We start from the raw sequence: 19,648 nt of genomic DNA on the forward strand, positions 1-19,648 counted from the left end.
TTTTTCCTGGAGCTGGTGTAAAATTGAACCCGCAAAGCGATTGACATCGCTTGGCAGTTGTTGGAGCGGCAGTGGTTTGTCGAACGATACAGCAAAATTATCGATCACAAGAGTTTGTAGTTTGTGGAGTCCGACAAATAGCGGCGGATCAAGCGTTACATTCGCTGATAGGTCTGCATTGTTTATTAAAATCAACTCAACAATATATGACAGTTGGGTGTGATCGAGAAAGGCTGAAAGGAACTCCAGAAGCGACTGATAACCAACCGGAAGTTGGCAGTCTTGATAGATCAGCTGGTCGAACGTGAGGCTGCGTAGATTGGGTTGGTCCCGAAGCAGCTCAAAGTTTGGTTTGTCGGAACAGGTCACATTAAGTTTGCGATTTTTGAAGTTGATCGAGAAATGAACATTTGAACCTGGGCATTCAACTATCCAGCATATTCTAGACCTATTTGTTATGGTACAGTCATTGCCGCTGGTGTTTGGTACCAGTAAAACCGTCAGGTAAACACAGTACATCCAAACGAGGATCATTGCAAAGGGTTGGAGATTTGTTGGAAATCTGGAAAGAAAATCACAAGATTAGTTATCAATAGAATTGCTTTAGAGCCGGTCTCATGGTACAGTCGTCAACTCGTACGACTTAATAACATGCCCGTCATGGGTTCAAGCCCCAAATAGACCGTGCCGCCATACGTAGGACTGACTATCCTGCTATGGGGGGAAATCAATAAGTCACTGAAAGCCAACCCCACAAGTGGGTTGGTAGGCCTTGACCGGCATCGGTTGTTGAGCCAAAGAAGAAGAAGAAGAAGAATTGCTTTAAGAGGAGATCATAGATAACATAAGAACACGTGGAGATTAGTAAACAAGGCATAAAGTAGCCGCCACCTAATTTCGGAAACATAAGTTTGCCTATGAATTACACCAGATATGTGTTAATTGTTTGACGAACAATAGATAGTTACTTGAACCATAATTACAATAAAAGCATCTATATAAAACATGTATTGTCATAATCTTTGGCAAAGGTGTATTTTATGAATTTCTGATACTACTGTTTAAAATGCATATGAATATGCATATGAAGTACGCGGCTATTTAATACCCTAATGATGAAGTACCATGTGAGACCTTTTGGCTTACACTATTGAGTAATAGCTATAATTGATCAGTAACTACTGCTACTGAACCATTTTTTAAGCATTGAAGATTATGATCTCATACCTGCATGAAAAATTGACCAGATTTTTTACAAGCGTATATTGGTACGGGTGTTATTGATCATCACCACACTTCCCGTCAAATCCATCTTCAAATTATCCACAGCTGGCTTCTACCAAAATACTGTCCTGACAATGGGAATATTTTCAAAAACAATAACACAAGTTCACCATACCACCATCCGCTGTGTTACCACCATCTGATCTATACCGACAGATAAGTACAAATGATTACAAAAGTTGTGGAATCTACAAGTGTGCAAGTGTGCTTCAAGCTTGAATCTGAAACTACCAGTGAGCCGAACATCCAACAACTGTGCAATATACCGAAATCACCCCAAGTCGCATTCTGCTGGATTCTTAGTCACACAAGTATTCACAAAACGGAATAGCAGTGGTCCAAGTAATGCCTTAGCGGGCGGTCCGGCCAGTATTCCTTGAGGCACAAGAGAGTTTTAGTGGGTTCAAATCCAGCTGCATACATAGGTACTGGTGCTCTTCGTATCGTGTGTCCTATGATAAGGTTCTCTCTTGTCTTAAACGGGGAAACGAAATAGCAGATCGACTAGCCAACGCAGGACGTAATAACCCGGCCTGCTATCATAACACCCTTACACACCGTGAGAGAGACGAATGTAGTCACGAGACTCAAAGTCGCTATAAATAAAACAATCTAGGGTAAGTGTACCAATTATGGCTGCAATATGTCATTAAGATACCGATTTTACGCCTGTAAAAAAAGTATTGTATAAAATGATGGGAATAACGCGGTTGTGCTTGTCTACCAACGACTGTAAGTACGCCGTGCTGAATTCCATTTGGCCCCACATGGACTCGATATAATTGAGCGAGAGGATAATAATTGTACGACGCGAGTCTTCAACAGCTTTCGTTATCTGGAAGTAGTAACATAACAGCTACAGATAAATAGAAAACGCCAATTATTGCTGTATGGAATGAGAGCTAGTTTAACGGGGTATTTAAAAATGTACAGTCTGTTCCCGAGTTACGCGGTTTGTGCGTTCCAGAGGAATCCGCGTAACTCAAATATCCACCAAAGTCAAATTTCGCAGTTTTCGACCGAAATAAAATTGGTGACTCAGTATTTTTATTCAATTGAGTACTTTTATACACTTTATCATTTATTTGATACAATTTAAACAGAATATTCGAATGTTTTTAAGATTTCGCTCATAAGTGGGTTGAATTAATTAGCACAAATGCAATTTATACTGCATTGGACATTTTTTGAAGCAAATTATACTGATTTGACACTTCATGTGAATTTCGAAAACCGCGTATCTCTGAATCCGCGTAATCCGAGAACCGCTAAACTCGGGAACAGACTGTATAGAATAAGTGAGTTAAGCATTGGTCTAATGTTGTTGCGCGCAACATTGTTGCTCGGCAACATATCGATGATGTAGTCTAAGAATGTTGCTGGCAACATTTGGATTTGACATTTCATAGCGTTAAAAAGTAGGGCAATTCACAGCTCCGAGATTATTTTTTATCATTTTTTTGTTGAAAAAAACATTCAGTACACGTTGAAAAATTCAGTACACGTTGAAAAATGAATGCCCCGGTTCACAAGAATAGAACGCTATGGTTAATTTGTTATATCGAAATAAAATAAGAATCAACAAGATGAGTGATTGTATTCATTATCATTTTGAACAATTTATGTGCAAAACCATGAAAGTTCGATTTTAATTGCGTGTTGTGTTGAAAGATTGTCAGTATTGGCTTACTATTCAGGTGACCAGGCCACCCGATATGTAGTCTACCGTTTTTCGAATGGTGTACTGATTCACAGACTCTAGAGGTATAGCTATTTTTAAAAGAACGAATGAACCGAAATCACGTTCACGTTCATAATGGTGAACGACTCGGTTCATTCACGTTCACTTAAAAGAACCGAAATGTCCACCTATAGTTTGAATTTGGTCAGAAACAAAGTTGCGCTAGCTGTGAAATCCATTCATTTTGCCAGCAACAATGTTGCGCGCAACAAGATTAGACCAATGCCTTAAGAATTGAAAAATAGGAAACAATCAAAATCCATAAATTAGTACAGGTCGGTTCGTCTACTGTAATTTGACAAATTTTCATTTGACAGCTATGGAGTTACTTAGCAACTCTTACAAAGTTCTTAGCCACCCTTACTCCCTTTGTGCCAATCTCCATACAAATCTTCATTCATCATAGCTACCAAAATCATAGCAAACGACCCACCCATAGTATGTCTAGGAACCTTGAAAACAGTAGAACAGATGGTTCGAATGTTAGAAGAGAATGATCTAGTGTAGATAAGAACAGTCTATTAATAAATCGATGATGGGAAGGTTGACAAAAAATATTTAGACTTGAAAAACTTGCAAATTACAAGCAATTTAAAAAAAAAGTGTTACAATCATGGAAAATCAAGACAATCACTAACCTCGTTGGCGATCATCTCCCCCGGTATAAAGTCACGCACGTGCCAGCAGATTTTGAAGTTGAGCTCTTCGCTCTCAAGCCTCGGCAACAGTTCCTTCGAGACGAAATCCTCATCCTTGTGCGAGTACGAGATGAATGCGTCGTACCTCTTATTCGTATCAATTTGTTCCTCTGTGGCAAACCACTGTAGCAAGTTATGCTTGAAGAGCCACACTTTGATCGCCAAGTTGAATTTTGCATACAGCCATATGCAGAGTAAACAGCCAACGGACGCCATTGAAATTGCCACGCTGATATACAAACGAGACAAAGTTATCGTACGACACAGCTCTTTCAAAGTAGCCAGGTTGATCGGTCTACCGTCGATACACTGGAGGGTATAATAATCGGTTATGCGCGCTACATTATCGACTACAAAGGTAAGCAGTTGATTTTCACAATAACAATCCCATGGATTCAACGCAAGGCTGATGTTATGCAGGGTGGATTGATTTAATTTGACTATGAAGGCGGCATCGATCTCGGTTAATTGATTGCCAGAGACATCGAGCAGCTCAAGCATTTCGGGTAGACTTTCTGCAGACAGTGTAATAAGGCTGTTGTTTGATACGTTAAGCCATCGAACGAAATTCCATCCCTCGCCCGCGTTGGATAGATGATGCAGTTTGTTCTGTGCAAGATGCAGCTCAATAAAATTGCACCCGATGTTAGAGGGGCTGTGGATGACGGGCACACGGGTAAGGTTCGCTGCGTTACAGTTCACAATGGCACATTGATCTACGGCCCGTTTGTAGCATTTACACTCGGCCGGACAGAATTCCGTGAAGGTATCAATTTCGCAAACCAAATCTTCTAGTTGCACGTCTTGCGGTTGGAGTCCAAACAGTTTGGACGGCTGAGTGCATTCAAGACCCTTTAGCAGGACGGATTTACTGGCGTATGATATCGCTTTCAGATATGTAACTAGCGGGTAGGACATGCAGTCACAGTTGAGTGGATTATCAGCTAGAAGAATTTCCCTCGGTAAGCGATGGTGCGTTTCAATCCGGCTACGGTCGAAGCCGAAATGGGTAATCTTGTTTGACTCCAAATTTACTTGATCGATATTGGGTGATGGAAATAGCAAGTCTTTATATTCTATGTGTGAAATCAAATTGTGGGACAGGTCGAGCGTTCGAAGACCTTCCATAAAATTTTTAAAAGGATCTAATATTTTTACGATTGCATTATACGAAAGATCCAGGACCTGAACTTTGTTCAAAGTGTTGAAAATAATACCGGACGTGATGTTGATTGCCTCATTGCTGTAGAATACATCTCTGTTATCTTCATTTAGCGTAATGCTGTTAAGACTGAGATTGAGCGTTATTAGAGACTCTGTCTGAGACGTGAACGCATCCACATCGATCATATGTAGCTGGTTATGTTCGAGATGTAACTTTTCCAAATGCGTTAGATTTTTCAGTAGATGTCTAAAATAATTGGACGAGATGGAATGAAATTACTTGGATTTATTTTCTGCAAGGAGATATGAAGTGACCTTACCTGTTCAGCATGGTTAGTTTGTTATAGCAAAGGTGAAGAACACGCAAATTGATTACATCCTCCAGCAGGGTGTCTGGTAGCATTCTCATTAGCTCGTTGTTCTGTAAATAAAGCCACCGCAAGTTGGACAAACCACGAAACAAATGTTCTGGAAGGCTTTGCAGCTTGTTGCTGCTGAAGTCGATAAATGTTATCCCGGTGGCTCCAGCGAAGAGACATTCCGGTAGCGTTGTTATTTTACAGTTGGATACAGACACTTTTATAAGCCTCCTTAGATCGGCGAACAGTTTATCTTCTAGTACAAGTCCGGAACCATTCTGATTATCTGCGAGAAAGTTGTTCAGGTTCTTGTTCATCCGCAACAAATTGGCTGATAGCCTGGATAGTTTATTTGACGACAGGTCAATAAATGTGAGGTTTGGCAGTTCATAGAACATCTCATCGTGTAGTGACATCAGTTGATTCGAACTGATGTTAAAATAAGTCAAGCTTGGTAGCTTCGCAAAGTGTTCGACTTGCTTAAAGTTATTTCTGTGGAGAGTCAACATTTGAAGATTGGGCACCATGGAAACCAACCCGTTTGGCATTATATTCATTTCCCAATCACCTTCAGCAATGGTCTGGCGGTGCTGTTTTTCCTGGAGCTGGTGTAAAATTGAACCCGCAAAGCGATTGACATCGCTTGGCAGTTGTTGGAGCGGCAGTGGTTTGTCGAACGATACAGCAAAATTATCGATCACAAGAGTTTGTAGTTTGTGGAGTCCGACAAATAGCGGCGGATCAAGCGTTACATTCGCTGATAGGTCTGCATTGTTTATTAAAATCAACTCAACAATATATGACAGTTGGGTGTGATCGAGAAAGGCTGAAAGGAACTCCAGAAGCGACTGATAACCAACCGGAAGTTGGCAGTCTTGATAGATCAGCTGGTCGAACGTGAGGCTGCGTAGATTGGGTTGGTCCCGAAGCAGCTCAAAGTTTGGTTTGTCGGAACAGGTCACATTAAGTTTGCGATTTTTGAAGTTGATCGAGAAATGAACATTTGAACCTGGGCATTCAACTATCCAGCATATTCTAGACCTATTTGTTATGGTACAGTCATTGCCGCTGGTGTTTGGTACCAGTAAAACCGTCAGGTAAACACAGTACATCCAAACGAGGATCATTGCAAAGGGTTGGAGATTTGTTGGAAATCTGGAAAGAAAAGCACAAGATTAGTTATCAATAGAATTGCTTTAGAGCCGGTCTCATGGTACAGTCGTCAACTCGTACGACTTAATAACATGCCCGTCATGGGTTCAAGCCCCAAATAGACCGTGCCGCCATACGTAGGACTGACTATCCTGCTATGGGGGGAAATCAATAAGTCACTGAAAGCCAACCCCACAAGTGGGTTGGTAGGCCTTGACCGGCATCGGTTGTTGAGCCAAAGAAGAAGAAGAAGAAGAATTGCTTTAAGAGGAGATCATAGATAACATAAGAACACGTGGAGATTAGTAAACAAGGCATAAAGTAGCCGCCACCTAATTTCGGAAACATAAGTTTGCCTATGAATTACACCAGATATGTGTTAATTGTTTGACGAACAATAGATAGTTACTTGAACCATAATTACAATAAAAGCATCTATATAAAACATGTATTGTCATAATCTTTGGCAAAGGTGTATTTTATGAATTTCTGATACTACTGTTTAAAATGCATATGAATATGCATATGAAGTACGCGGCTATTTAATACCCTAATGATGAAGTACCATGTGAGACCTTTTGGCTTACACTATTGAGTAATAGCTATAATTGATCAGTAACTACTGCTACTGAACCATTTTTTAAGCATTGAAGATTATGATCTCATACCTGCATGAAAAATTGACCAGATTTTTTACAAGCGTATATTGGTACGGGTGTTATTGATCATCACCACACTTCCCGTCAAATCCATCTTCAAATTATCCACAGCTGGCTTCTACCAAAATACTGTCCTGACAATGGGAATATTTTCAAAAACAATAACACAAGTTCACCATACCACCATCCGCTGTGTTACCACCATCTGATCTATACCGACAGATAAGTACAAATGATTACAAAAGTTGTGGAATCTACAAGTGTGCAAGTGTGCTTCAAGCTTGAATCTGAAACTACCAGTGAGCCGAACATCCAACAACTGTGCAATATACCGAAATCACCCCAAGTCGCATTCTGCTGGATTCTTAGTCACACAAGTATTCACAAAACGGAATAGCAGTGGTCCAAGTAATGCCTTAGCGGGCGGTCCGGCCAGTATTCCTTGAGGCACAAGAGAGTTTTAGTGGGTTCAAATCCAGCTGCATACATAGGTACTGGTGCTCTTCGTATCGTGTGTCCTATGATAAGGTTCTCTCTTGTCTTAAACGGGGAAACGAAATAGCAGATCGACTAGCCAACGCAGGACGTAATAACCCGGCCTGCTATCATAACACCCTTACACACCGTGAGAGAGACGAATGTAGTCACGAGACTCAAAGTCGCTATAAATAAAACAATCTAGGGTAAGTGTACCAATTATGGCTGCAATATGTCATTAAGATACCGATTTTACGCCTGTAAAAAAAGTATTGTATAAAATGATGGGAATAACGCGGTTGTGCTTGTCTACCAACGACTGTAAGTACGCCGTGCTGAATTCCATTTGGCCCCACATGGACTCGATATAATTGAGCGAGAGGATAATAATTGTACGACGCGAGTCTTCAACAGCTTTCGTTATCTGGAAGTAGTAACATAACAGCTACAGATAAATAGAAAACGCCAATTATTGCTGTATGGAATGAGAGCTAGTTTAACGGGGTATTTAAAAATGTACAGTCTGTTCCCGAGTTACGCGGTTTGTGCGTTCCAGAGGAATCCGCGTAACTCAAATATCCACCAAAGTCAAATTTCGCAGTTTTCGACCGAAATAAAATTGGTGACTCAGTATTTTTATTCAATTGAGTACTTTTATACACTTTATCATTTATTTGATACAATTTAAACAGAATATTCGAATGTTTTTAAGATTTCGCTCATAAGTGGGTTGAATTAATTAGCACAAATGCAATTTATACTGCATTGGACATTTTTTGAAGCAAATTATACTGATTTGACACTTCATGTGAATTTCGAAAACCGCGTATCTCTGAATCCGCGTAATCCGAGAACCGCTAAACTCGGGAACAGACTGTATAGAATAAGTGAGTTAAGCATTGGTCTAATGTTGTTGCGCGCAACATTGTTGCTCGGCAACATATCGATGATGTAGTCTAAGAATGTTGCTGGCAACATTTGGATTTGACATTTCATAGCGTTAAAAAGTAGGGCAATTCACAGCTCCGAGATTATTTTTTATCATTTTTTTGTTGAAAAAAACATTCAGTACACGTTGAAAAATTCAGTACACGTTGAAAAATGAATGCCCCGGTTCACAAGAATAGAACGCTATGGTTAATTTGTTATATCGAAATAAAATAAGAATCAACAAGATGAGTGATTGTATTCATTATCATTTTGAACAATTTATGTGCAAAACCATGAAAGTTCGATTTTAATTGCGTGTTGTGTTGAAAGATTGTCAGTATTGGCTTACTATTCAGGTGACCAGGCCACCCGATATGTAGTCTACCGTTTTTCGAATGGTGTACTGATTCACAGACTCTAGAGGTATAGCTATTTTTAAAAGAACGAATGAACCGAAATCACGTTCACGTTCATAATGGTGAACGACTCGGTTCATTCACGTTCACTTAAAAGAACCGAAATGTCCACCTATAGTTTGAATTTGGTCAGAAACAAAGTTGCGCTAGCTGTGAAATCCATTCATTTTGCCAGCAACAATGTTGCGCGCAACAAGATTAGACCAATGCCTTAAGAATTGAAAAATAGGAAACAATCAAAATCCATAAATTAGTACAGGTCGGTTCGTCTACTGTAATTTGACAAATTTTCATTTGACAGCTATGGAGTTACTTAGCAACTCTTACAAAGTTCTTAGCCACCCTTACTCCCTTTGTGCCAATCTCCATACAAATCTTCATTCATCATAGCTACCAAAATCATAGCAAACGACCCACCCATAGTATGTCTAGGAACCTTGAAAACAGTAGAACAGATGGTTCGAATGTTAGAAGAGAATGATCTAGTGTAGATAAGAACAGTCTATTAATAAATCGATGATGGGAAGGTTGACAAAAAATATTTAGACTTGAAAAACTTGCAAATTACAAGCAATTTAAAAAAAAAGTGTTACAATCATGGAAAATCAAGACAATCACTAACCTCGTTGGCGATCATCTCCCCCGTATAAAGTCACGCACGTGCCAGCAGATTTTGAAGTTGAGCTCTTCGCTCTCAAGCCTCGGCAACAGTTCCTTCGAGACGAAATCCTCATCCTTGTGCGAGTACGAGATGAATGCGTCGTACCTCTTATTCGTATCAATTTGTTCCTCTGTGGCAAACCACTGTAGCAAGTTATGCTTGAAGAGCCACACTTTGATCGCCAAGTTGAATTTTGCATACAGCCATATGCAGAGTAAACAGCCAACGGACGCCATTGAAATTGCCACGCTGATATACAAACGAGACAAAGTTATCGTACGACACAGCTCTTTCAAAGTAGCCAGGTTGATCGGTCTACCGTCGATACACTGGAGGGTATAATAATCGGTTATGCGCGCTACATTATCGACTACAAAGGTAAGCAGTTGATTTTCACAATAACAATCCCATGGATTCAACGCAAGGCTGATGTTATGCAGGGTGGATTGATTTAATTTGACTATGAAGGCGGCATCGATCTCGGTTAATTGATTGCCAGAGACATCGAGCAGCTCAAGCATTTCGGGTAGACTTTCTGCAGACAGTGTAATAAGGCTGTTGTTTGATACGTTAAGCCATCGAACGAAATTCCATCCCTCGCCCGCGTTGGATAGATGATGCAGTTTGTTCTGTGCAAGATGCAGCTCAATAAAATTGCACCCGATGTTAGAGGGGCTGTGGATGACGGGCACACGGGTAAGGTTCGCTGCGTTACAGTTCACAATGGCACATTGATCTACGGCCCGTTTGTAGCATTTACACTCGGCCGGACAGAATTCCGTGAAGGTATCAATTTCGCAAACCAAATCTTCTAGTTGCACGTCTTGCGGTTGGAGTCCAAACAGTTTGGACGGCTGAGTGCATTCAAGACCCTTTAGCAGGACGGATTTACTGGCGTATGATATCGCTTTCAGATATGTAACTAGCGGGTAGGACATGCAGTCACAGTTGAGTGGATTATCAGCTAGAAGAATTTCCCTCGGTAAGCGATGGTGCGTTTCAATCCGGCTACGGTCGAAGCCGAAATGGGTAATCTTGTTTGACTCCAAATTTACTTGATCGATATTGGGTGATGGAAATAGCAAGTCTTTATATTCTATGTGTGAAATCAAATTGTGGGACAGGTCGAGCGTTCGAAGACCTTCCATAAAATTTTTAAAAGGATCTAATATTTTTACGATTGCATTATACGAAAGATCCAGGACCTGAACTTTGTTCAAAGTGTTGAAAATAATACCGGACGTGATGTTGATTGCCTCATTGCTGTAGAATACATCTCTGTTATCTTCATTTAGCGTAATGCTGTTAAGACTGAGATTGAGCGTTATTAGAGACTCTGTCTGAGACGTGAACGCATCCACATCGATCATATGTAGCTGGTTATGTTCGAGATGTAACTTTTCCAAATGCGTTAGATTTTTCAGTAGATGTCTAAAATAATTGGACGAGATGGAATGAAATTACTTGGATTTATTTTCTGCAAGGAGATATGAAGTGACCTTACCTGTTCAGCATGGTTAGTTTGTTATAGCAAAGGTGAAGAACACGCAAATTGATTACATCCTCCAGCAGGGTGTCTGGTAGCATTCTCATTAGCTCGTTGTTCTGTAAATAAAGCCACCGCAAGTTGGACAAACCACGAAACAAATGTTCTGGAAGGCTTTGCAGCTTGTTGCTGCTGAAGTCGATAAATGTTATCCCGGTGGCTCCAGCGAAGAGACATTCCGGTAGCGTTGTTATTTTACAGTTGGATACAGACACTTTTATAAGCCTCCTTAGATCGGCGAACAGTTTATCTTCTAGTACAAGTCCGGAACCATTCTGATTATCTGCGAGAAAGTTGTTCAGGTTCTTGTTCATCCGCAACAAATTGGCTGATAGCCTGGATAGTTTATTTGACGACAGGTCAATAAATGTGAGGTTTGGCAGTTCATAGAACATCTCATCGTGTAGTGACATCAGTTGATTCGAACTGATGTTAAAATAAGTCAAGCTTGGTAGCTTCGCAAAGTGTTCGACTTGCTTAAAGTTATTTCTGTGGAGAGTCAACATTTGAAGATTGGGCACCATGGAAACCAACCCGTTTGGCATTATATTCATTTCCCAATCACCTTCAGCAATGGTCTGGCGGTGCTGTTTTTCCTGGAGCTGGTGTAAAATTGAACCCGCAAAGCGATTGACATCGCTTGGCAGTTGTTGGAGCGGCAGTGGTTTGTCGAACGATACAGCAAAATTATCGATCACAAGAGTTTGTAGTTTGTGGAGTCCGACAAATAGCGGCGGATCAAGCGTTACATTCGCTGATAGGTCTGCATTGTTTATTAAAATCAACTCAACAATATATGACAGTTGGGTGTGATCGAGAAAGGCTGAAAGGAACTCCAGAAGCGACTGATAACCAACCGGAAGTTGGCAGTCTTGATAGATCAGCTGGTCGAACGTGAGGCTGCGTAGATTGGGTTGGTCCCGAAGCAGCTCAAAGTTTGGTTTGTCGGAACAGGTCACATTAAGTTTGCGATTTTTGAAGTTGATCGAGAAATGAACATTTGAACCTGGGCATTCAACTATCCAGCATATTCTAGACCTATTTGTTATGGTACAGTCATTGCCGCTGGTGTTTGGTACCAGTAAAACCGTCAGGTAAACACAGTACATCCAAACGAGGATCATTGCAAAGGGTTGGAGATTTGTTGGAAATCTGGAAAGAAAAGCACAAGATTAGTTATCAATAGAATTGCTTTAGAGCCGGTCTCATGGTACAGTCGTCAACTCGTACGACTTAATAACATGCCCGTCATGGGTTCAAGCCCCAAATAGACCGTGCCGCCATACGTAGGACTGACTATCCTGCTATGGGGGGAAATCAATAAGTCACTGAAAGCCAACCCCACAAGTGGGTTGGTAGGCCTTGACCGGCATCGGTTGTTGAGCCAAAGAAGAAGAAGAAGAAGAATTGCTTTAAGAGGAGATCATAGATAACATAAGAACACGTGGAGATTAGTAAACAAGGCATAAAGTAGCCGCCACCTAATTTCGGAAACATAAGTTTGCCTATGAATTACACCAGATATGTGTTAATTGTTTGACGAACAATAGATAGTTACTTGAACCATAATTACAATAAAAGCATCTATATAAAACATGTATTGTCATAATCTTTGGCAAAGGTGTATTTTATGAATTTCTGATACTACTGTTTAAAATGCATATGAATATGCATATGAAGTACGCGGCTATTTAATACCCTAATGATGAAGTACCATGTGAGACCTTTTGGCTTACACTATTGAGTAATAGCTATAATTGATCAGTAACTACTGCTACTGAACCATTTTTTAAGCATTGAAGATTATGATCTCATACCTGCATGAAAAATTGACCAGATTTTTTACAAGCGTATATTGGTACGGGTGTTATTGATCATCACCACACTTCCCGTCAAATCCATCTTCAAATTATCCACAGCTGGCTTCTACCAAAATACTGTCCTGACAATGGGAATATTTTCAAAAACAATAACACAAGTTCACCATACCACCATCCGCTGTGTTACCACCATCTGATCTATACCGACAGATAAGTACAAATGATTACAAAAGTTGTGGAATCTACAAGTGTGCAAGTGTGCTTCAAGCTTGAATCTGAAACTACCAGTGAGCCGAACATCCAACAACTGTGCAATATACCGAAATCACCCCAAGTCGCATTCTGCTGGATTCTTAGTCACACAAGTATTCACAAAACGGAATAGCAGTGGTCCAAGTAATGCCTTAGCGGGCGGTCCGGCCAGTATTCCTTGAGGCACAAGAGAGTTTTAGTGGGTTCAAATCCAGCTGCATACATAGGTACTGGTGCTCTTCGTATCGTGTGTCCTATGATAAGGTTCTCTCTTGTCTTAAACGGGGAAACGAAATAGCAGATCGACTAGCCAACGCAGGACGTAATAACCCGGCCTGCTATCATAACACCCTTACACACCGTGAGAGAGACGAATGTAGTCACGAGACTCAAAGTCGCTATAAATAAAACAATCTAGGGTAAGTGTACCAATTATGGCTGCAATATGTCATTAAGATACCGATTTTACGCCTGTAAAAAAAGTATTGTATAAAATTTTAAACTTATTTATGTTTTTATGTAGCCTACAATGTGTAGAACACGAGAGTATTTTTTATTTTGACTCAATGTTCAGCGAAACAACAGAAAATTACGATTAAAAATTGCATCTCAAGTTACCAATTATGGCTATAGTGTTCCTAGCAATTCGCCATAGCTGTACCAATTGTGGTTGTAGGCCAAAACTCGTGGATATTTACACCAAAAATTACTTTGTGACATTGTTTTAACTGAAATCAAGTAAAAATAAGTTCACTGCACCAATATAATGTATGTAGCCACTATTAAATACGTAAAAATAACATTTTAAAATATCCGTTTTCTAACACTGGTTGTATTGATATCCACGCTCAATTAATCCCACAATTGATGAGGCTAATCATAAAAAAATACTTTCGTACACCTTTGACACCGTACTTGGACACACACCTGACAATCTTTCACATCACCTGGAAGCTATACCGAAGCCAGCCACCGTTTCAGCGCGATACGAAGAGGAGCACAGACAATCAGGGTGGTCTGTTGGAATTTGTTTAAATAAAGAATCGTAGCCATAGTTCAGCCTAGATAGCTAGCCAAGACTAGCACTAACTATCGATCAGGGAAGAACAAAAGCGCATTTGGCAATAAGGCGACACGAGCGGCTTCAGATTTCGCTTTCTTCGTATGAAAGTTCCTTCAAAGCTGTATTATTTTGTTGAATCTGATTCGATTTCATTATACTGACTTTTCCACTGATTACTGATTTGAACACTTTACAAGAAAATGATGCTTAAAAGACAAAATAACAATTTAAAATAACAAAATATTGCGAAAATAACAACGAGAAACCCCGATTTGATCACTTGTAAACTACGCACTACGACCAAAACGACAGTTGTCAACAAAGCATCCATAGCATACTGCGATATTTGGTACACCGAAGGTTAGTTGTACCAATTATGGACGTACAGAAAAAAAGCATATTTTCGATGAAATTTTGGTGAATTTTGATTAATATTAACTAATAAACGTTAAATAACTAATATTTTGCACCAAAATGATGATTTTGAGATGAAGTTATGGTTAGGAGTCTTGAAAATCGCTAATTTCCTACAGTGCTGCTCTTAGCAAAATGGTAAGAGATACCAAAAATCTTGCCAACACATTTTAATAATGAATAATGGTGATATTTAACAAACGGAAGTGATCAGCATGGAACTAATGAAGCACAAATGTGTTAAAATGTTCATATTTGAAAAGAAAAATCCTTCCGTGGTTTTAGAATGCAAAAATACTGTTTTAGAGCAAAAATAGTGTTCGTTATAGCCATAATTGGTGCTATAGCCACAATTGGTACACTTACTCTACTTCATTTGCCTTAGTAAAACTATTATCGCCAATAGCTGCAACGGTGATTAGTTTAGCAGCGGCCGGTCTCTCCTAGGAACGATCAAAACCACAACATCACCATGGCGAGACATATCAAGATCAGAGAGTGTTATCACATCTTCGGATTGGACAGACCCGGCACTACCATATCTTTTTCTACAACGAACCCTGTGAATCCAGGCAGAGAAAATTATGAAGCGAGCAAAGCAGTGTGGAATTAATAATGTTATCATTGCGACTCGAATCAAGATTGCTACACACGTAGCAACATAATGTTAAGCAGTAACTATAGTACTTATGGAGTTAGTATTGGAGTTTAGTTTAACCGGTAACTATCGGTGTATTCAAACCGAAATCGGTCGCAAAATACTGCGTATCTCTAATTTCCCCTTATGTTAAATTTTAGGATTTTCCGCCAAAATATCATCTATTTTCGTTTAATTTTTCTAGATGTGATAAGGTTTAGAAATTATTAAGTATAATTCTGACTGTATATGACAATTTTAAACCTTCTTTAATAATTACATAGTTCAACCAGAAGAAAATTTATTTTGCATTTGACAATGTATGAGTCAAATCAGTTCAATTTTCCTGTCAAATTTAGACAACCACGTATCCCCGAATCCGCGTATAAGAGGTACCGTATATCTCGGAGACCGCCTGTACTTCCACCCAACCAAGATACAGTGCTTATGGCATATTGAGCTTCCTGTCTATGATACCAGAACAAATATAAATCACTTGCCTGGACAATTTGTGTCCCTTTTACTGTAGGCAAGATTCTGTGAAATCGGTTGACTGGAGCTATTGCGTTGATTTGGCACAGAACACAAAACACAAGCACACTTATAATAAGCACTTACAGGGTTTTTGAGCTACTTTCCGCTGACAAAGGCATTATTCTCTGCCCTCGGGATATTTTTTATCAGCTATTAGATATTTTATTTACCCAAAAATAATATGTTTTATTTCAATACAAATACAATATGTGAAAGCTGCTGAATACATCAAGCAAGCAAAGGACAAATATGTTCACATTTGAAAGCCACTCGGTAAACCCTGTATCGTGGTCAAACGACTCGCACGAAAATCCGTACTTTCTCGCGAACTGCTCAAAGCTTACTGCGATGCTGCGCAAGAGTGTGAGTCCGTAAGCGTATCACTTGGTTCGCAGACTCTAATGGGGTGGCGCTATGTGTTTGCGCCCTTCCATATGCGCTGGATTACATCTGGTACATGCAAACAAAATGAGTCAAATCACGAAGTTTTGGATTGCTATGCGGAATATTCAGGAACATCTCCAGACCACTTTGGAAGCAAATTCTATACAAAATCTTCATATTAGCTGTAATCTTTACAAAAGACACCTAATACAGGCAAAACGGATATAGATTTAATGTAAGGGCCAATTATGTGACTCGTGTGTTAGAGAAATAAGTATCAAAAATACTGATTTTATATTATGATCCGTGTCAGACATCTTGGTTTATCTCTCGTTTGACATATCTAACTGAAGAAAATATATTGCATTAGTGATGGGCGAGTCGACCCGAACCTACCGGGTCGGAGTAACTTATGCTTTCTCGTAACTAAATATCCGGGTCGACTCGAACTCGTTACACCCATGGGTCAGATTTGATTCCCATTCCGACCCGCTCTACCCTCAGGTCGGAAATGATTCCACCTGGCTCGCATGGCTAACGAACAAGGTAGTTTTAACAGAAAGAAACAACATCATAAGCTATAAAGCAAAGCCTTTGCGAAGAACTTTAGTTTGGTCCACAAAGGCTTTGTTGAACATTGTTGTATGTGTCCTTCTTATTCATCACAATCGTGGTATGTCAAACAACTCACATATCAATTGTGAACTCACTACTTAACACACAATCGTATCTCAACCAGTGAGGTCATACTGTATAAACCAATTAACCGTGACGTTGATGATGTCAGTCAACTATGCAGAACGTACTATAAATTAAACCAAACTAGCTGCTAGATATTGTCCATAGTACCAAGGGTCTTGCATCGCTTATCGGATAGTTATTATGCTCTCTTACCCACCCCACTGCGCAGTGGCGGGTTTACAGTGTCGGGGGCCATAAGCAGTAAAAATAGTTGAGGCTCCCTATACATGATTCACTCGTCTTGGATAATGAAACAGTTCAACTTTAAAAATTCTCGTCGCGAGTCTCGGGTTCTCGGGGTTCATTGAACACGAGGCCCCAACGTCCATCACCCACGAGACCCTTCTTGATAATACAGTGCCATACTCTATCAACTGTTATACATGCTGAACTTCAGATACACGGGCCCCTCATCGACAGGGCTCCCGCAATTGCTTACTTCGCTTATCTTAGCATTAATCTGCCAATGCGTACTTCTTTCTGAATGCTTTCCGTTAATCTGAAAAAGAACAAAAATGCTAAGATCTGTCGGCTCTTTTTGCCCTGGAGCTAATAATGGCTCACTGGACATTTTGATACAGTGAATGGGACATTTGATGGAATGGGTGTAGAACGAGGAAGGAAATCGTACAGAATGTAACGCCATTGTATAAACATTCCTCGCGTATCGGTTACGTCACTCGTTCACACTTACGTTGAGTTCAAAAGACATGCGCGAAGCACTTGCTATGTCGGCATTTTGGATTCGGAATCGCGGGTTGAGTCGACCTTGCGCGTCGAGTGGATGATCGAGGCAGAATTTGAACACCGTGGGAGAATTTGGTGGAGTGCGAGAGTGCAAACATGCACTTAAGTCGATGAGGGAGTATTGCTGGTCGATCAATCTAGTGTACAACTGATAACTAAAAGTGACTACCAATTAGGGCAGAACTTTCCGCGCTTTAAATGCAGAGAAACACTAGTGCTCTGTTCGCTGGGTTGCGACGGGTGTAGGAGCGTTACCGAAAATAATCAAACATCACATTCGAACTCATACAGTAAATGCAAACGGAGTTTCGGAAATTGGACACTGTTGAACTATAAGCCATCGAGGCTTACGAGGGGGGAGGGGACACCATGGAATTACTTAAACAAGTTTATCTTTTTTTACAACTACGATCTGATCAGCGCGACTCAACTACATATAAGAATGAATCTCAACGAGTGGGTGCTTATGCGCTGAGCGAATGCGTGTTGAATCTCTTGGTGCGTGAGTGAGAGTGTGCTCTGGTCTTATCGTGCATCTTTATTTATACGATTATGTTTTGCGGTTTACTTTCGCTTTCGGTTTTCTGTCATTTGGTTGCAATTATCATGTAAGGTCAGTTTTTGGCTTTTATGTTTACGCAGTGGTTTTTGTCTCGTATTTCATAATTTATGAGCTGACGGTTGCTGTTTAGAACGCGACAATTTTAATTTAATCAATTATTTTAACGAACTTTCTATTTATCTTTTACGGCGAAATTCAAATTCGAAATTAAAAGATTTTCTGTAACGACCAATTCTTGGAATCGACATGAAAGACATTTGCTTCTTTATCTTGAGCATTAATTTTAAACGGATAAAATTATGAATTTAAAACGCATGTAGCATTTTTCAAGTGCCTGGCAAACAAACGTGCATCAGCGCGATAAGCAACAATCGAGTATAGCGATCCTTGAAACAGCATAAGCACCGACAAACCGACATGACACTGGCGTTACAAAAGTGTCCCACACGAAAGTACTGTCATTTACCAGTGAGGCGAACACTTCTGTTAAAGTAAGCTCTGTTCACTGCTGCTTCGATGTAAACAACTTTTCTAAACACAAATGGCGAAGGAAGTGTGAGGCAAGATTTTGTGAGAATTATTCGACAAAACACCCAGGAAAATCATTTTATAAGTTTCCAAATCAATGCAAAAGATGTGAGAAGTACATAAAACAATACTCATTGGAATTTGCGAAGAAAAACAAAAAGGGGGTTTAGCAGTTTCTTCTCTGTGTCAGTGTAGTAAGCGAATCATTATAGAGATGGCGCTAGTGTTTAACGTATTTTCATTTGAAATAAGGAGACAACTTTTGAAGCTCATTTTGTTCGAAGTGTCACGTCGGTTTGTCGGTGGCATAAGTTTAGACATATATTACGCGCCCAGTAAGGCCAGCTGGTCCTTCTTGACTTGCACGTTCAAGCAACTAGAAAATCAGAAACGAAACCTACAACGGTTCAACCTAGGATAACTGCATGCACATATGACTGTCGTCAAGCGAGGACCGATTGTGAGAAGCGTAGGAAAATCTTACATTTATGTGTCTTATAACCGGATAATAAATTCAAGAAAGCAGTAACTTTAGCAACTTGACAGTGCAGAGCTACTGTTACGCACGCGATTCTAAATTTCTTTTTTTTACCAATCTGATCATAGTAACCATTATTTATCCTTCCACGTGAAAATAAGATGTTTCTGGAAACACGAATTATCCCGTCCGAACGGATCTTCGGGTAAACTTCTGAGGATAAATTTAGTATAAAAGTAGGCGATATTTTAAATAAACCAGGATTCAAACGCAGAAGCTCTTGGAGTAAAGAGGTTTAATTCTAAATATCCGAAATAGGACAGAGCCCCTGGATTTCCGAGCCAAACACCCCCTTCCGTCTGCATAGGCTTCCCAACCTTGGATCAGAAGCAACTAGCGGG

The 19,648-nt window shown here is 40.0% G+C and overlaps 1 protein-coding gene across 11 annotated transcripts; it reads right to left on the minus strand.

The window, feature by feature from the left end:
• Window positions 1–466: 466 nt before the first annotated feature.
• Window positions 467–16,131, minus strand: LOC121599441 (protein toll-like). Of its 11 annotated transcripts, none has more exons than XM_041927235.1 (7): window positions 9,503–9,524; window positions 7,782–7,979; window positions 7,067–7,719; window positions 5,208–6,401; window positions 3,664–5,134; window positions 1,228–2,140; window positions 473–562 (listed from the first exon to the last, which is right to left on the minus strand). In XM_041927235.1, the coding sequence occupies exons 4-6, from the start codon at window positions 6,371–6,373 to the stop codon at window positions 1,934–1,936; spliced, it is 2,844 nt and encodes a 947-aa protein (XP_041783169.1). In that variant the 5' UTR covers window positions 6,374–6,401; window positions 7,067–7,719; window positions 7,782–7,979; window positions 9,503–9,524; the 3' UTR covers window positions 473–562; window positions 1,228–1,933. The 11 variants fall into 11 exon arrangements, with proteins under 11 accessions (XP_041783174.1, XP_041783169.1, XP_041783171.1 ...); XM_041927237.1 differs by having other exon boundaries at window positions 7,067–7,267; window positions 7,355–7,979; XM_041927234.1 differs by having other exon boundaries at window positions 1,228–1,880; window positions 1,943–2,140; window positions 7,067–7,979.
• Window positions 16,132–19,648: the final 3,517 nt, after the last annotated feature.

This window comes from Anopheles merus, chromosome 3L (assembly GCF_017562075.2).
Source record: "Anopheles merus strain MAF chromosome 3L, AmerM5.1, whole genome shotgun sequence".
NCBI classification, from domain to species: domain Eukaryota; kingdom Metazoa; phylum Arthropoda; class Insecta; order Diptera; family Culicidae; genus Anopheles; species Anopheles merus.

Coding starts and splice junctions, on each gene's coding strand:
- LOC121599441 (XM_041927235.1), bottom strand. CDS start 6,373: ATGATCCTCGTTTGGATGTACTGTGTTTACCTGACGGTTTTACTGGTA. Junction 5,135..5,207: donor AAACTAACCATGCTGAACAG/GTAAGGTCACTT, acceptor CAATTATTTTAG/ACATCTACTGAAAAATCTAA. Junction 2,141..3,663: donor GGGAGATGATCGCCAACGAG/GTTAGTGATTGT, acceptor ATTTATCTGTAG/CTGTTATGTTACTACTTCCA.